This window comes from Myotis myotis, unplaced genomic scaffold (assembly GCF_014108235.1).
Source record: "Myotis myotis isolate mMyoMyo1 unplaced genomic scaffold, mMyoMyo1.p scaffold_m19_p_7, whole genome shotgun sequence".
NCBI classification, from domain to species: Eukaryota; Metazoa; Chordata; class Mammalia; order Chiroptera; family Vespertilionidae; genus Myotis; species Myotis myotis.
Window position 1 is genome coordinate 89,842,454 of NW_023416379.1, and position 18,852 is coordinate 89,861,305.

An 18,852-nucleotide genomic window follows, 5' to 3' on the forward strand; every position below is an offset into this window, starting at 1 on the left:
CTCTTTATTGTTTCTTCTATATTTTCTCCCTGATCTATGCCTAGGACTTACATTACCAATAGTAGTTAATGTCTTCCACAACTATTTTATTTTAACTCACTGTCTCACCATTCACAGACCTGTGTAATTCCACTGCCCATTAGATAGTTCCCTCTAGATGTGGAGGTTTCCTCCATCAAGTCACAGTCACACGGCAGTAATCTTGGAGGGAACCTAATTAATTGCACTCTTCTTTTCCAGATAAAGGAGAGTGCAGCCAGCGACAAACGATCATCTTCACCACTGACTGTATTAGTTTCCTATTGTAAAAAAATTACCACAAGCTTAGGGGCTTAAAACACAAATTTATTATCTTACAGTTTTGGAGATCAGTAATCTTGAAATCAAGGCATTGACTGGGCTGTGTTCTTTCTGGGGGTTCTAGGAGAAATTATTTCCTTGCCTTTTCCAGCTTCTAGAGGATGCCTGCATTCCTGGCTCCATCTTCAAAGTCAGCGGTACAGACTGTCCAAATCTCTCTGATCTCTGCTTCCATCATCCTATTTCCTTTTCTGATTATGGCTCTTCTGTCTCCAGCCCAGCCTGATTCCAAGATAATCTCTCCATTTCAAAATCCTTAATTAAATCACAGATGCAAAGTCCCTTTTACCATGTAAGGTTAACATATTCACAGGTTCTAGAAGAGTAGGACATGAACATCTTTGGGGCATTATTCTGTACTAGAGGCCCAGTGCACAAAATTCGTGCACAGGTGGGGTCCCTTAGGGTGGTCTGCGGAGATCGGGCCCTAGCTTGCACCCCCCAGCCCTGCAGCCCCGCCTGGTACCCTGCCTGGGCCTAGCGCTGCCCGTTTGCCAGCCCGCCCCCCCCACCTCTGGTCACTGTGTGCCGGGTGACCGGCAGGTGATCAGGGCCCCCGCTTGCATCTGCCTTGGCCTGGTGCTGCCCACTTGCCGGCCCCACCCCCCCGCTGCTGCCACTGGTCACCGTCTGCGGGGTGATCATTTGGGGCTGGGCCCCCTGCTCAGCTCCCTCAGCTGCTGGTCGCCGTCTACAGGGTGACCGGGCCCTTGCTCGCACCCACCTTGGCCTGCCACCCGTTCACCTGCTCCATCATCCTGCCGTGGTCTGGCTCCTGATGGGCCCATTGGGGCCAGCAGTTTCTACTGCCGCGTCGCCAATGCCCACCATGTTCCGTGCCGCCCCCTGGTGGTAAGCACATGTCATAGCGAGCAGTCAAACTCCTGGTGGGTTGAATTCCTGCCCAAGGGGACAATTTGCATATTAGGGTTTTATTATATAGGATACTACAACTGAAAAAGTATTGTATATTATCTGTAGACAGAGAGCTTCCTAATGCCAAACTCTGGAATTAAATAGGTTTACTAACTCTGTAGCCCTGGACCAGGCACCCTCAACCCCACCCCAAGGCCCTGCTCCTGGAGGAGAGAAGAACACCAGGACAGCTGTGTGAAGGCAGCTTCCTTTGGGTACACATTCTTTTTTTCTAAATTCACCAATCAGGGAGGAGTGAGCTGGAGGCAGGCGCAGCGGGAGGCCACGAATATTAATGGATGTCACTCCATATGGAAGGAGACATCATGAGTGAAGAATAAGTGTTTCCCCAATAAACATATTTATATTTGAACTCATCATCATAGCCCACAAGTCTAGTCATCGCCCTAGGACTGCCACTACTCATAACTTAGATCAGAAACCTTTGGACAGCCGGGAGACTGTTTTCTTTGCATCTTGCTGAATGTTTCCACCATCCACCCCAGCAGCATCCACATCATAAATGTGGCCTACACATTTATCCCCCTCAGCGCTGCCCATTCTACAACCTTAACCATGCTCACATCTACCCCTTCCGGTTGCCAATGATTATCATCGCCAATGATTTGGTTCTGCTCCTTGCTTCTTATCTGGAGTACAGCAATGGCCTCAAAACTAATCTCCCTGCCCCAAGCCTTATTCTTCCTGTCCATTTTCACTTTCACGCCTTCACGCGGGAAGCTTCTTTTGCCTGGAATTATGTCCTCCCCGGTTACTCTCTCCAAACCCCCCACTGGAATCTGACTGGAAGGCCGTTTTTTTTTTTTTTTTTTTTTTTTTTTTTTTTTTAATCCTCACAGGAGGGTATTTTCTCCACTGATTTTCTGAGAGAGAGAGAGGAAGGAAGGGGGATGTGAGAGAGATTCATCAGTTGGCTGCCTGCCCCCACCCAGGCCAGGGGTGGAGCCTGCAACCCAGGGACATGCCCTTGACCAGACTCCAACCCACGACCCTTCAGCCCGCGGGCCTGCGCTCCACCGAGCCAAACCGGCGAGGGCCCCAAGTCCATTCTTGACTGCTTTTGTTTGACTGCCTTCTCTTACGGTAAAGCTTTACAGAGCACCTTTCCTTCAGCCTCACCACTCTCTGATGCAGACTGGTTGGGCACGGTTATCCGTCCCTACTGATAGGATGAGGAAACCGAGAGTCAGGGGAATTCAAGGCTGGGCCCACTGCCGCCTCCTCCGAGTCAGCGACGGTCCCTCGCCGCCTTCCACCTTCAGCGCGCAGTCAGCCTGGTTGGCTTTCCCCCCTTGAGAACCATCCGCCCTTCGCAGAAGTCGCCTATGGCTCCCGCGCCCGTCTGCACGAGGCCACTGCTCTCTGCACCATAGGCGCTCCGTAGACTCGCGGGCCGCGATCAAGCCGGGGACCTTCCCATCCGCAGTGATGAGCTCGGTGACGCCACACAGTGACGTATGGTGACGTCACTTACTCGGAGCCAGGTGCCGAAAGGCAGCCACACCCTGGGCCCCAGCTCCGAAGGGCAAAGGGTCGGGCGGGTGCGGAAAACCAGCACAACCCGCCTGAGGCGACCTCCGGGCCCGAAACACTGGGACCCCGCCCGCCGGCCGCCCAGCGGTTGCTAAGTGACGCCAGCGCGCCGAAGCGCGTGCGCGGCCACGGCGGTGTGCGTGAGAGCGGACGCGCGCCGCGGCGGCGGCGGCGGCGAGGACGGCGGCGACGGCAGGGGCCCAGGGGGCGGTGGCTTCGAGGGGGCTGCGGAGCCGGCGGAAGTGGCCTCTAAGCCGGCGGCTGGGTCGCAGAACTTGGTCGGGGTGAGTAGCCCGGGCCTCGCAGGGGAGGTGGGGCCTGGCCGCACCTGCTGCGCGGGCCGGGGCGCGGGGACGCACGCCCCCACCGCACCTGCGCGCGCCGCTCCACGCCCCTCCGCCGCTTCCTCCGCGGACGGGGGCTGACGAGGGTCAGTTTCGGGACGCGGGCGCTCTGGGAAGCGGCTGCGTGGGGCCGGCGGAGACTGTTGTTCTGAAAGGTTTAGTGAGAAGTAGGTGTCTGGGGGCGTCGGGGTGGCTCCGCCAGGCTCCCGGAATGAGTCAAGCCCGGAGGAGCCCGGGCTCCCAGAACGGCGCCTCATCCTCCCAGAGACGAGGCTGCCGAGACGAGAGGAGGCGGCACCACCAGGGACGCCGGGGTTGGGGTTCGGAAAGTTGGGCGCTGCCGGGGCCTTCGGCGCCGCTGCCCTGGGACGAGGAGCCGGTCGTTAAGTACCGAATTGTGAATCAGTGCCTGCGCGCGGCGTCGGACACACCCACGGCCGGGGGAAGGCGAGCTGTCAGAGGAGATAGGGGGCCAGCCCGCTCCCCAGAGCTCCCGACTTCACATGTATGTGCACGTTAGGCGTCATTCGCACCTAACGCTTGGTTCTGGGCATTCTTATCACGTGGTTGGGACAGATTTGTGGCCAAGGGGGCGGGAGTCTGCGTTCAGTCCTTCCTGGGAGACTCACATCAGCTGTTTTCTTTTCCCAGAAGGGAGACACTGCTTTTCGTTTTTCTCAAACGCAGGACAGACTTGCCGTTTACTAAGTACAAAGTACAGATCCTGTCCGGCGTGCGGGTTGGGGAAAGCTGGTGGCCAGACGGGCCCGAGGGAGAGGGTGCGCTGGGCTTCTCCTGGGTACCCGTGTGCCGGCTGCCGTTACCGTCCCTGGGAGGAAGCATCGGAGGGCGAGATGCCTGGAATCTGTAGCAAGATGAACTGTTCTGAAGTTTAATCGTGATCCGTGCAAGAAAGTTACTTCTCAGTTACCCCTCGGCTGTAAAATTCTGTGATTCAGTTTCGTAACGGAGGATCTGTAAAGTATGCTGCCTGAAGTTCTTACATCAGGGAGCCAGTAGAAAACCCTGCCCTGTAATACTTCGAGTGCTCGAACTTCAGTGTCTCTTCCTCTCCGGAGTGCAATAGCGTTTTAGCACAGGAAGCACGTGTGGTTTCCATCATGGCTGTATGTCTTCAGTACTTACAAAAGCGCTTGCCACAGAATAGGCAAGCCGTAGATATTTGTTAGATATCACGCCGTGTCAGTGGTGTATAGCAAGCATTTCGTTCAGCCCTTCAAGTAGTAATACACGTGTCCCTCTCCCCAGTATTATGGGACATGTGGGAAGAGGATTGTTGGGATTTCATATATATATATATATATATATATATATATATATATATATTTCTTTATTGATTAAGTTATTACATATGTGTCTTTATCCCCACATTACCCCCCTATCCCCCCCACTCATGCCTAATATATATTTTTTATTGATTTTTTAGAGAGAAAGGGAGAGGGAGAGAGAGAGAGATAGAAACATCAGTTATGAGAGAAAATAATTGATCGGCTGCCTCCTGCACACCCCCCATTGGGGTTGAGCCTGAAACCCAGGCATGTGCCCTTGACGGGAATTGAACTCATGACCTTTCAGTCCACAGGCTGGCGCTCTACCCCCTGAGCCAAACCAGCCAGGGCGATTGTTGTGATTTCAAATGACATAGAAGACCTGGCTTTTTTTCCCCTTGAAGAGCAAATAGCGTGGTTAGGAAAATAAAGCATATGTATAAAGATAATCATGAAACCAAATGGGGTAGTATGCGAACAAGTGCTATGTGAGCTGCTGCACTTTACTAGTAAGTGCACTAGAAATTTAGAAAAGATGACAGACTGTGGTGTGCTGAGTTAATGAACATTTTGGAAGAGGTAAGATTTGAGCTGGTCTTTGAAAGAAGAGTAAACTTTGAATTAGAGAAGAGATAAGAAATCAGATGTTGAGAAAATAGTGTGAATTTGGCTGTTGGGGGGATATATTGAGGAGACACTTGTCGGATGAGTGGAGCAGAAGGTCTCTGATAGGGGAATGTTGGAGGTAGAAGGTTTAGCAGATTGGGAGGGGAAAGTGTTTAGGCTCAGGCAGGCTTTATCAGCATCCCACTGATAACAAGGTGAAGTCCTCTTGCTGGGTGGGATGGACGTTGAGCTACTCAAGTAGAGTCTTAACACGTTGAAGGGATATTACAGTTGACAACAGGTTGTTGTGCACTTCTGATTTCTATTACTTACTCGAATAAATGCCTCACTAATGTGCATGTATCTTATGTGTTTAGTTAGCAGTGCATGTCCCCATTTCTAAAATCTACCTGATGTGCTAGGTCAGTGGTCGGCAAACTCATTAGTCAACAGAGCCAAATATCAACAGGACAACGATTGAAATTTCTTTTGAGAGCCAAATTTTTTAAACTTAAACTATATAGGTAGGTACATTGTTATTAACTTAATTAGGGTACTCCTAAGCTGGCCTTTGCTAAAAACGTCCTCAATCTGATTGAGGTACGTTCGCTGAGGTCGACCCCTTCCAACTCTCCCATCCACACTCGTCTTGTGTACTTGTTTCGTCTGGCTCCTTTCGTTCATCCTCTCTATATGTCCAAACCATCTCAACATACCTTTCTCAATCCTCGACACTACATCTTCTTTGACTCCACATCGTTCCCTGAAATTAACTTAATAAACTTTACTTAAAGTTTTAAGTCAACTTCGCACACAGTATTTTGTGGAAGAGCCACACTCAAGGGGCCAAAAGCCGTATGTGGCTCGCGAGCCGCGGTTTGCCGATTACTGTGCTAGGTCCATTCCATTGGAAATTTATTGAAATGGTGTACTCAAAGCAGTTATTTCGCCATTCTCATTCTCAGTGATACAATTTTGAGTGGGATTCTCTCTCATAGTGTCCTGTGAGGTTATCAGTTACTGCTGATCCTGTAAAAACAAAAACAAAAACAAAAACAAAAACAATAATCTTAGCTGTGGAATCGACCACTGAATGCATGGGTGGGTGAAACAACAAATTGATGTTTTGTTTTCTCTTTCATCAATAAAAATTAATAAAAATATTGACAAAAAGATTTGAGCAAATTAAATATGCTGCTGTTAAATATTGAATTGTTGGTCTTTACGGTATCTTTTGTTGTGGTTATGTTAAAATTCTTTTGAATGGTGTAAACCTGAAGTTGAATTGCTAACCGAAGATGTATAAAGTTGCAACACTAAATGTTGCATTATTTAACAACTCAGCAAATATTTATTGGGTGCCGGCTGTGGCTAAGCACTATGTTGGGTGCTGCAAAGACAAAGAATGAGACACAGTGTATTCCTGAGATACTAAGCATTTGTCTGAGGAGGCAAACCACTAACCATGTTATGTTATGATAAGAGTTAATTACTTTTGGAATGAATAAAATGCAGAGGGAGTAGGTTACTTTGGCTAGGAAAAAATTGATAGAGTCAGGAAAGCTTTAAAGATAAGAGGAATGAACTTGGTCCCGAAGGTTGAGTACAATTTTGCCACAAGTAAAAGGGAAAATAAGCATTCCAGGCAGAGGGGACAGCATAAGCCAGTTGCCAAAGATTAAAATTGAATAGGGTTTTGGAAAATCTTGAGTTGTTTCTTGTAGGCTTGTTATATGGCAGGAGTGTTGAGACAGGAAAGGTATGGTTGGGACCCACTTATGAAGGGGTCTGCCATTCCATTCATTTTTTAAAGTTGAATTTATTGGTGTGACATTGATTAATAATATTAAATAGGTTTTAGGTGTACAATTTCTATAATATGTCATCTATATATTGCATTGTTGTGTTTACCACCCCAAGTCTGGTCTCCTTCCAATACCGTTTATCCCCCCTTTGCCCTCTTCTACCTCCTCCTCCCCCTTACATTCCCCCCTGGTAATCACTACACTGTTATCTGTGTCTATGATTTTTTTTTTTTTTTTGCTTAGTCCCTTCACCTTTCTCACCCAGTCCCCCCATCCACTGCACTCTGACAGCTGTGAGTCTGTCCTCTGTATCTGTGAGTCTGTTTCTATTTTGTTTGTTAAATTCTACATATAAGTGAAATCATATGGTATTTGTCTTTCTCTGACTGGCTTATTTCACTTAGCATAATGCTCTCCAGGTCCATCCATGCTATCACAAAAGGTCAGATTTCCTTCTTTTTATGGCTGAGTAGTATTCCATTGTGTAATGTACTACAGCTTTTTTATCCACTCATCTGGTGATGGGCACTTGGGTTGTTTCCAAATCTTGCCTATTGTAAATAATGCTGAAATGAACAGCATTTATTAGGGTGGAAATATTCTTTTGAATTAGTATTTCAGGTTTCTTCAGATATACTCCCCAAAGTGGAATCCCTGGATCCTAAAGCAGTTCTGTTTTTAATTTTTTTAGGTAACTCCACACTGCTTTCCACAGTGGCTGCATCAATCTGTATTCCCACCAGCAATACATGAAGGTTTCCTTTTCTCCACAACCTTGCCAATACTTATTGTTTGTTGATTCTATATAATAAAAGACTAATATGCAAATCAACCGAATGGCATAATTACCGGTTGCTATGACACGCACTGACCACCAGGGGCAGACGCTCAACGCAGGAGCTGCCCCGTGGTGATCAGTGTGCTCCCACAGGGGGAGCGCTGCTCAGCTAGAAGCTGGGCTCATGGCTGGCAAGCGCAGCGGTGGAGGTGGGAGCCTCTCCTGCCTCCATGGCAGCACTAAGGGTGTGCTGGAGAGCGAGTCTAAGCCGGCAGATGGACACCCCCAAGGGCTCCTGGACTGTGAGAGGGTGCAGGTGGGGTTAAGGGACCCTCCACAAGTGCACGAATTTCGTGCACCGGGCCTCTAGTTTATTAATAACCATTCTGACTTAATTTGCATTTCTCTAATGATTAGTGAGGTTGAGCATCTTTTCATATGTCTGTTGACATCTGTATGTCCTCTTTGGAGACGTGTCTATTCTGGTTCTTTGCCCATTTTAAAATTGGATTGCTTGTTATTTTTGATGTTGAGTTTTCTGAGTTCTTTATAAATTTTGGATATAAACTCTTATCAGATATATCATTGGCAAATATGTTCTCTCATTCAATGGGTTGTCTTTTCAGTTTGTTGATGGTTTACTTTTGCCGTGCAAAAATTTTTTAGTTTGATGTCTCATTTGTTTATTTTTTCTTTTGTTTCCCTTGCCCAAGGAGATATATCAGAAAAAAAATGTTGCTTTGAGAAACATACAAGATTTTACTGCCTGTGTTTTCTTCCAGGACCTTTATGGTTTTGAGAAGGGGTCCTCAAACTACGGCCCGCGGGCCACATGCAAATACAAATATTGTATTTGTTCCCGTTTTGTTTTTTTACTTCAAAATAAGATATGTGCAGTGTGCATAGGAATTTGTTCATAGTGTTTTTTTAAACTATTGTCCGGCCCTCCACCGGTCTGAGGGACAGTGAACTGGCCCCCTGTTTAAAAAGTTTGAGGACCCCTGGTTTTGAGTCTTACATTCAAGTCTTTAATCCACTTTGAATGTATTTTTGTGTATGGTGTAAAAAGGTGGTCTAGTTTCATTTTTTCGTCCAATTTTCCCAACATTTATTGAATAGACTATCCAATTATATGTTCTTGCCTCCTTTGTCAAATATTAATTGACCATAAAGATATGGGTTTATTTCTGGACTTTCTATTCTGTTCCATTGATCTATATGTCTGTTTTTAGTATGCCAGCACCATGCTGTTTTGATTATTAGGGCCGTGTAGTAGAGTTTGATATCCAGTAGAGTGATTCCTCCAACTTTGATTGTTGTGGCTATTTGGGGTCTTTTGGGGTCATATGCATTTTGAAATATTTGTTCTAATTCTGTGAAATATGCCATTGGTATCTTGATAGAAATTGTGTTGAATCTGTAGGTTGCTTTGGGTAGTATGGACATTTTAATGATGTTAATTCTTCCTATCCATGACCATGGTATATGCTTCCACTTATTTGTATCTTCGGTTTCTTTGTTCAGTGTCTTATACTTTTCTGAGCACAGGTCTTTTGCATCCTTGGTTAAATTTATTCCCAGTTATTTTATTATTTTTTGATGCAATTGTAAATGGGATTGTTTTCTTAGCTTCCTTTTGTGACAGTTCACTATTTGTGTATTGAAATGCAGTTGATTTCTGTATATTTATTTTGTGTTCTGCTACTTTACTGAATTTATCAGTTCTTATACTTTTTCTTTTGAATGGAATCTTTAGGGTTCTTTGTATACAGTGTCATGTCATCTGCAATAACAGTTTTACTTCTTCCTTTCCAATTTGGATGCCTTTTATTTCTTCTTCTTGTCTGATTGTGGCTAGTTCTTCCAATACTATCTATCTATCTCTATATAAAACCCGAATATGCAAATAGACCAAATGGCGGAACAACCGAACAACTGAACAGTTGGTTGCTGTGACGTGCACTGACCACCAGGTAGTGCACACAGAACATGGTGGGTGTCGGCATCAGGCGGCAGACAGAGGAACATGGCGGGCATCGGCCATGGTGGGATGGTGGAGCAGGTGAGTGGGGGCGCCAGATCAAGGTGGGGTGCCGGTTGCTGTCATTGGGGCGAGCCTCTGGTGGTCACTGAAAATTTTTTGCTCCTGCGCACCATGGTCCTGCCGGGTGCTTGCACCTGCTGCCGGCACCTGTACCTGCTGCTGGCGCTGGCCCTGCTCACACCCACTGCTGGCACCCAGTGCCGGTCCAGATCGCTTGGCGCTGTCAGCAGGTGCGAGTGGCGGCTGCCGGCCCTGATCGCCCCTGAGGCTTCTCCACCTCCCCCTGCTCCTGAGGGGTGATCAGGGCAGCAGCCACTGCTTGCATCCGCTGCTGGCTCTGGCCCCAATCACTTTGTGCCGTCAGCGGGTGCGAACGAGGCCTTTATCGTCACAGTGTGGGTGCAGCAGCGGTGGGAGCTGGGCTGCTGGTAGATAGGACAGGGGGCCATGGCAGGAGGGGCAGGCAGGGGCGCAGAGGATGGGCCGAGACCCGCTCCTGTGCCCACTGCAGCCTTGCGGCCCCCAGTTCCTTTCAAGGTCCATGAATTCATGCACTGGTCCTCTAGTCCTATATAATAAAAGGCTAATATGCAAATCGACCAAATGGCAGAATGACTGGTCGCTATGACACACACTGACCCCCAGGGGGCAGACACTCCATGCAGGAGCTGATAGTCAGTGTGCTCCCACAGGGGGAATGCCGCTCCACCAGAAGCTGGGCTCACGGCTGGTGAGTGCAACGGGGTGGCAGGAGCCTTTCCCACTTCTGCGGCAGTGCTAAGGGTGTCCAACTGATGGTCCAGACATCCCCTGAGGGCTCCTGGACTGCGAGAGGGTGCAGGCCGGGCTGAGGGGACCGCTCCCCCCAAGTGCACGAATTTCGTGCACTGGGCTTCTAGTGTTGAATAAGAGTGATGAAAGCGGACATCCCTATCTTGTTCCTCATCTTACAGGAAATGCTTGTAATTTTTGCCATTGATGAATTGTAGAGAAATTTTTGATACTACAATCTCCAGCCAGAAGTGAGTAATGACCAGCCAGAAGTGAGAAGTTAAAGAAGACTTGTGTAGCTTGAGTACCGGCGATTATGATGACATTAAATTAGAAAATACACCGTGCAGGGGCACACACACTTATGAACGGTTCTCATGTGCATGAGTGCACATACCTGTGTACACATGTATGTGCACACTACTGTGCCTGCACTCATGCACTTGCAGTCACACTTATGAAACATGCAAACAACTGCATGCACTGTCACACATATGCACATTCATACCTGTGCAGGCGCACACATGCACACACCTGTGCACACACATAGCTGTGCATTCACTCACACCTGTGTATAGCCCGCACACCCAGGGGTCCCTGTACCACACTCACAGGCACAAGTCTCCCTTCCCAGGGAGGAAAAAGTAAGAAAAAAAAAAAGATAAAAAAAAAAAATTAGAAAATACAGGAGGAGGAACACACTTGCAGTGGAGAGAAGAAATGATGGCATGCCAAAATTTTAAGGTCCCTGTTTGGAGTTTAGAGAGATCTACTACATAATTGGAAATACTACTCTAGATACAGTTTAGGAATAATTGTAATGTAAATGAGAGCCTTTGAGGCTATGGAAGTAGTACCACTAAGTAAGAGCATAGTGGTTAATGCTGTGGACTTTGGAGTCAGGAAAACCCAAGGTCATATCTCAGTTATGCCACTTATTTGGTTGGAGTGGGTGACCTTGGACAAGTTACTTAACATCTCTAAGCCTAAATTTCTTTTGAAATGTGGGGCTGATACTTAAATTGTTGTACAGATTAAGTAAGATAGCATGTGCACAATGATTAGCACAGCGCCTAGCTTATAAATGCTTAATAAATGACAGCTGTTGCTAGTAGTAGTAGTAATATTATAGTTGTAGAGAAGATGGAGAACTGGAAAGAACAAGGACTGGAACTTTTAGAAATCAACATGTAGCTCAAACTTAGATTGGTTCTTAAACTCGAACATGCATCAGAAATACCTAGAGGCCTCGATAAAACAGATTTCTGGGCCCTGCCCTGATAGTTTCTGATTCAGTAGGTCTGAGTGGGGCTCAAGAATTTATATTTTGAACAACTTCTCAGGTGATGATGATGCTATTTTCAGGACCACACATTGAGAAATACTGACTTAGAGTATGCGTGAAAGAAGAAAAACCAGCATCGAGACTAACAAAAGAGGCTGGGGTTGATAGAGAACCAGAAGAGAGTTTAGAGAAGGATAAGGAAGTAACAACCTGCAGACTCTCCAGATCCACCAGTCTGCTTTCCAAGTCCATAAACCTCATCTGATCTTACTTCTCTCTCTTCTGCGGAATTTGGCATAATGCTTGGCATGCAGTATTAGTTTGAATGAACCTTTGAAGTTTCTTAATACTGTTCTTGTGTGTGATTGCATGTACTTCACATAGATTTTATTCATCCTCATATTTCTGCTGAGTCACAGAAAAGGCATGGTTTCTAATTTTACACATGTGTACAGAAAATTTCTTTCAAATAGTTGATGTATAGATGTATTTGCTGGTATGCTTTGGATCTTAGGACTTTTGCATGGAGCACAAATGTTAGTCCTAATCTCTGATAGGGAGCTATAAGGAAGTTTGTATAGGAAATCAAACAATAGTTGTACAAAGATAAGCATACTGTAAAGAGATTTTAGGAGTTAAAATTAGCAACTCACCATGCTTCTTGTTCTTGGCCTCTTGTTCTCTCACATTTATTCTTTCTTCTAACACTCATTAAGTATTTACTATGTGCCAGAAGCTGTGCACAGTGCTGGGGATTGAGAAATGATTGTTGCTTTGGGCATCTAATACTAGCTTTGGTTAGGGGGTATGATACTATCTGCATGAGTGAGCACACACATTGTCAGGAGGAAGATCTGATGCCTGAATTTTATAATCTCAAGAATATATTGGTATGAGCAGACATCAACGACTTGAAGTTAAATTTAGCCTATGTATGCAAGGAGCCATGAAAAAAAAAATAGAGATAAACAAAATTTTTTAAGCAATCAAAGAATATATAATGTGGTAGAGGAGTAAAAAACATATTTACAATACTGTATGGAATATGCTAAGTGCTATGTAAACATTAATCACAGACTAGGTTTGCCAATGCTTGTTGAGTGCCTGAGTGTTCAGGTTTGATTTTTAACTCATAAGCTGCTGTAATGTTCCAGAAACTAAATGACATAAATCCACATTAATCTCCTAGGCCAGTGCTCGGCAAACTCATTAGTCAACAGAGCCAAATATCAACAGTACAACGATTGAAATTTCTTTTGAGAGCCAAATTTTTTAAACTTAAACTATATAGGTAAGTACCCTTATTAAGTTAATTAGGGTACTCCTAAGGCAGTGATGGCGAACCTATGACACGCATGTCAGAGGTGACACGCGAGCTCATTTTTTTGGGCTGATTTTTCTTTGTTAAATGGCATTTAAATATATAAAATAAATATCAAAAATATAAGTCTTTGTTTTACTATGGTTGCAAATATCAAAAAATTTCTATATGTGACATGGCACCAGAGTTAAGTTAGGGTTTTTTAAAATGCTGACACGCCGAGCTCAAAAGGTTCACCATCACTGTCCTAAGGCTTAGGAAGAGCCACACTCAAGTGGCCAAAAAGCCGCATGTGGCTCGTGAGCCGCAGTTTTCCGACCATGGTCCTAGGCAGTCTTTTGCATCTTTGTATCATACAAAAAAAATATTCCGGCAATCTGTGCCTTTATTTTCTTGATTTTGGAAATGTATCTATATATATAAAAGGCTAAGCAACCGGCCCACCAGCCGACCTGCCGGTAGCTATGACACGCACTGACCACCAGGGGCAGAAGCTCAATGCAGGAGCTGCAGAGTGACGGCAACTTTGCAGAGTACCCTCTCACACTCCAGGACCCCTTTGGGGATGTCAGACTGCCGGTTTCGGCCTGATCCCTGCAGGCCAGGCCGAGGGACCCCACCTGCCAGAGGGACCCCCGCTGACTCCACAGACACCCTTCGAGCCCCAGCGCCGCCCCAGGTTAGGCTGGCTGGGGAGGGATCATGGGAGGTTGGCTCCAGGGTGTGTCCAGCCCCACTCGCCCAGTTCTGCTCTGCTGGCCACCTTCTAATTAATTTACTTTCAATGTGCACAAATCCGTGCATCGTGCCTCTAGTTTATAATACATGCAAACAAAAAGGTCATTTATAACTAGCTACTGTTTATCGAGTAGGTGCATTATGCTATGCCTTTTCTATATGTCATTTTGTCTTTATAATAATAACCTTATAAAATGGTTATTATACCCATTTTGCTAATAAGACAACTGACATTCCGAATGGGAGAATGGTTTGCCTGCAGTTTGTGGCCAGTGAGATGGGACAGGACTTTAGTCCCAGGCTTGGACTCCAGAGCCAGTGCTCTTCATGTCCATTCCAAGTGTTGGGGCCTTAGCAGGCCAATGTCCCAGGAAGCACTCCAGTCTTGTTTCCGCTGACTTGGGAAAGTTATGGAGGAGGTTAGAATTTTAATAAAATGGATCAAAGACAATTTGATAATATTGTTAGGGATGAGGGGATATGGAGGAGGACATTAAAATGCTGATTGTCCTGTGAAGACATGCTGTACTTGACTAGAGATTTTGCATAAATGTTCAGATTTCACACTTCTCTATGTATAGGTGCAAAGTATTCTAGAGGAGGAACTGTACTTTTCCAAGCTAATGACATTTAAAATAAATTCAGAGCTTCTTTCTTTTTATTGAATTATACTGGTTAACAACATTATACAGATTTCAGGTATACACTTTATTGTGTGTTCACACCCCAAGTCAGATCTCCTTCCATTAAAATTTATCTCCCTTATACTCCATCCCCACCCCCAACCTGGCAATCACCATATTGTTGTCTGTGTCCAAGAGTTTTTCCTCTTTTTTCCTCCCTCAATCCCTCTACTGCCCTCCCCAGCTCTCTGAAACACCCCCACACAGTTGTCAGCCTGCTCTCTATGAATTTGTCTTTATTTGCTTGTTAGTTGATTTTATTTATTAGATTCCACATGTGAGTGAAATCATATGGTACTTGTCTTTCTCTGACTGGCTTTTTCAGCACTCCTTTTTAGTAATTTACTGAAAAATATCTTGCTTTTCACCCCAAAATAATGTGTACTTTAGATTTCCCAGCTAATCTCCCTTCTCTCCACAGAATTTACTCCTTCCACCCACTCAACTGTCTATTTTTTAATCTATTTATGAGTTAAATACTTGTTTGTAAATTTTATTTGTGGTATAATGTTTTTATTATGATTTGATTTATCTCTTTTGGGTCTTATTTTATACATTCCTGGAAGTATTGACTCTACAGTTGACCCTTGTGGGCCCACTTATTCACAGATATTTTTCAATAAATAATACAATTAGTTCTCCGTACCCCCAGGTTTTGCATCCACAGGTTCAACCAGTGATGGATAAAAAACAGTATTTTTGATCTGCAGTTCGGAGTCTGTGGATGCGGAGGACTGACTGTATGCATTGTTGTACACTCTGTTATATCAGGGACTTAAACATCTGTGGATTTTTGTATCCACAGGGGTCCTAGAGCTAATCCCCCATGGATTCCAAGGGACTGTAGTTAAGTTTTGGGGGAGTCAGAAGTTGTATGTGAAATTTCGACTGTGCTGAGGGGGTTGGTGCCCCTAACCTCTTCGTTATTCAAGGGTCAACTATAATTATCTTTGTAAAGCATAATCTTTTTCAGCTAATTTCACAATATATATTTTTATCTTCTATATATATAAAAGCCTAAGTGACGGAATGACCAGTCGACCAGTCGTTATGACGCACACTGACCACTAGGGGGCAGACTCTCAATGCAGGAGCTGCCCCCTGGTGGTCAGTGTGCTCCCACAGCGGGAGCGCCACTCAGCCAGAAGCCAGGCTCATGGCTGGCGAGTGCAGCTGTGGCGGCAGGAGCTTCTCCCGCCTCCGCAGCAGCGCTACCGAGCAAGGGTGGCAGCAGCAGCAGGTGCATCAGGCCAGGATGAACGGGAGCGGCTCCTCCCCAGCCGCCTGCCCCTTTGCGCACTGCAGCGTCCCTCAGGGGATGTCCGACTGCCGGTTTTGGCCCAATCCCGGATTATGAGAGGGCGCAGGCCAGGCTGAGGGACCCTACCTCTAGTCTATAATAATAAAAGGGTAATATGCTAATTAGACCGGATGTCTTCTGCATGTCATTCCAGATGTCCTTTCTGACGAAGCTGGAGGAGGGGAGCCAGTGCTGGCAGCTGGGGGAAGGAAGGCCTACTCTTGCACGAATTTTTGTGCGTAGGGCCTCTAGTATAATTATAATTACACAAATGGATAAGTATTAAGCCCTGTATTAGTTGTCATTGCTGTGTAACAAATTACCCCAAATTTAGCAGCTTAAAACAACAAACATCTAACCATTTCTCTGGGTCAGGAGTTCAGTTGTGGCTTAGCTGGGTGGTTCTGCTCAGAGTTTCTGATGAGTTAAGCTGTTGACCAGCACTGCAGCAGTCATCTGAAGGCTTGACTAGGGCTGGAGGATCTGCCTCTAAGGTGGCTCTCTCACATGGCTGTTGGCATGAAGCTTTAGGTCTTTCCAAGGACTGTTGGGGTGTCCTCACAACCTGTCTTTACCCAGCTGGCTTTACCCAGAGCAAGTGATACAAGAGAGAGCAGGGAGGAAGCCACATGCCCTATATGTCCTATCTTGAGTACACACACTGGCCCTTCTATATATTCTGTTTTAAATGAGTCACTAAGTCCAGCCCACACTCAAGGGAAGGCAACTAGGCTCGATCTTTTTTGGGGGTAGGGAGAGGGGTTTTTTCAAAGAATTTGTAGACATATTTTAAAACATTCATAAATTATATATTTTGGATATTACCCCTTATCAGATTTATCATTGGCAAATACGTTCTCGCATACAGTGGGTTCCCTTTTCATTTTGATGGTGGTTTCTTTTGCTTTGCAGAAGCTTTTATTTTGATGTAGCCCCATTTGTTTATTTTCTCCTTATTTCCCAATCTTTGTTGATTTTATTCACTGTCCTTTTTTGGATGTGTAAAATATTAACATGGTTGTAAAAGTCAAAAAGGCATTCTCAGAGAAATGTAACCCTCATTCCTTTTGTTCTTCTCTGTTTCTACCCCCCACCCCCTGTAGATAAACTATTAATTGTCTCTGCTTTACCCTTCCTGTGCTTTTTTTGTACAAATAACCAGATATATGTATATTTTCTTACACCCCTTTCTTTCTTACACAAAAGGTGTTATGGATATTCTTTTGCATTTTGTTTTTTACACTTAACAATATGTCCTAGAAACCACCCACCTCACTTCATAGAGATCCTTTTTTTAAACAGCTGCATAAAATTCTACTGTGAGGAGGTCACCTGCTTACTTTGATGGGGTTTCTTATATTGACACTGTATTTTTAGAGCACTTTCCTCTTGTTGCCTCATTCCACTTATGTTTTCCTCTACCTTTCCCATTTCAGGTTAGGTGCCTTTCTTAGGCTTCCTTGTTCAAACTCTCCAAGCCATAGATTAATTTATCAGATGGAACTTAAGTTTTCCCGCCCCCTTCCCAATTCCTTGTCCTGGTGAATGGTATATTATTTATCTAAGCTGGAAACCCCCCTTGCACGTCACATTCTATCTGTTCATCATTCCTCATGTCCATTTTCTCCTCTTCATTCCTATTGCTTTTATCTTTGTTGGAATCCCCATAATTTCTGGCCTGGATTATTGCATTAGAATTCTTAACAGTGTCCTAGGACAGTATTTGAGTCACCTGGGTTTTGTTCTAAATGTAAATTCTCGATCTCCTGAATCAGAAACTGGAGATGGAGCCTAGCAATCTGTGTTCTAACCATTCCCTCTGGGTGGTTCTGATACATCTAAAGTTTGAGAAACATGGACATAGAGTTTGTAATATTAGAGAAGGAGCTTTTTAAAAAATAGCTTTTAAATAAATAGGTACCAAAATGGAGAAAGAAGTGAATAAGCTGTGAAAAGCAGGAACAATTTAATCAAGCCTCAGAAATGGTGGGAAAGTCATTTGTTTCCCTCCTGATTTTCCTTTTTTGTCCTGTAGGGCACATAGTTTTTGGCCCAGGACTCACTCTGGTACTTTCTCCTTCCTGTGTTCCAGCTTGCATAGAGAATGTTTATATATTTTTAAACTTTTGTTTCTGTTGTCCAATAAAATGCACATATAGAAAAGTACATGGAATACAAATGTTCAGCTTAATGAATTATTTTAAAGTATGTAGCATCCAATTTATTGCCTTTCAGGTAAAGAAATGAAACACTGCCTGTACCTGGAAGCCCATCAGATGCTTATTCCCAATCACAACAGCTCTCCTAAAAGGAATCACTATCCTGACTTACATAGTATTATTTCCTTGCTTTTGTTAAAAAAAACCTTTTATCCCCTAAGTATATACTTTAAACCAGGGGTGGGCAAACTTTTTGACTCGAGGGCCACAATGGGTTCTTAAACTGGACCGGAGGGCTGGAACAAAAGCATGGATGGAGTGTTTGTGTGAACTAATATAAATTCAAAGTAAACATCATTACATAAAAGGGTACGGTCTTTTTTTTTTTTAGTTTTATTCATTTCAAACGGGCCGGATCCGGCCCGCGGGCCATAGTTTGCCCACGGCTGCTTTAAACACTTGTAGGGTACTTTGTCTATTTTTGAACTTTATATGCAGGCATACCTCTTTTTATTGCACTGGCTTTATTGTGCTTCACAGATGTTGCATTTTTTACAAATTGAAGGCAAGGTCCTCTACCAGCAAAAAGATCACAACTGGCTTTATTATATTATACAACTGATGGGGTGGAGTGATTGGGGCTGGCGCCAGCAGCGGGTGCAAGAGGTGAATGCAGGCCCTGATCGCCCCTCAGGAGAAGCCCTGAGGGGTGATTGGGGCAGCAGCCACCATTCACACTCACTGATGGTGGCAAGTGGTCGGGGCTGGCGCCAGCAGCGGGTGCAAGAGGTGAATGCAGGCCCTGATCACCCCTCAGGAGCAGGGGGAGGTGGAGAAGCCCTGAGGGGGTGATTGGGGCAGCAGCCACCATTCACACTCACTGATGGTGGCAAGCGGTCA

General features: G+C 45.2%; 1 protein-coding gene and 1 long non-coding RNA gene across 5 annotated transcripts in view; one reads left to right on the forward strand and one right to left on the reverse strand.

Moving 5' to 3' along the window:
* Positions 1 to 324: 324 nt before the first annotated feature.
* On the reverse strand, positions 325 to 2,513 carry LOC118660193. Its single transcript, XR_004968836.1, has 2 exons — positions 2,379 to 2,513; positions 325 to 1,206 (listed from the first exon to the last, which is right to left on the reverse strand). It is a non-coding gene; the product is annotated as an uncharacterized LOC118660193 (long non-coding RNA).
* A 460-nt stretch (positions 2,514 to 2,973) lies between these two features.
* BTBD9 (BTB domain containing 9) overlaps positions 2,974 to 18,852 on the forward strand; it is a 441,592-nt gene continuing 425,713 nt past the window's right edge. The window contains exon 1 of one of the 4 annotated variants that reach the window (XM_036317334.1): positions 2,974 to 3,113. Coding sequence is in view for 1 of the 4 variants with exons in the window: in XM_036317333.1 (XP_036173226.1) it covers positions 3,385 to 3,678 (294 nt within the window). In the remaining 3 variants the exon portion in view is untranslated. Of the gene's footprint in view, positions 3,114 to 3,280; positions 3,341 to 3,363; positions 3,679 to 18,852 lie in introns of those variants that run through there. The other 3 variants (XM_036317337.1, XM_036317336.1, XM_036317333.1) reach the window with 3 other exon arrangements.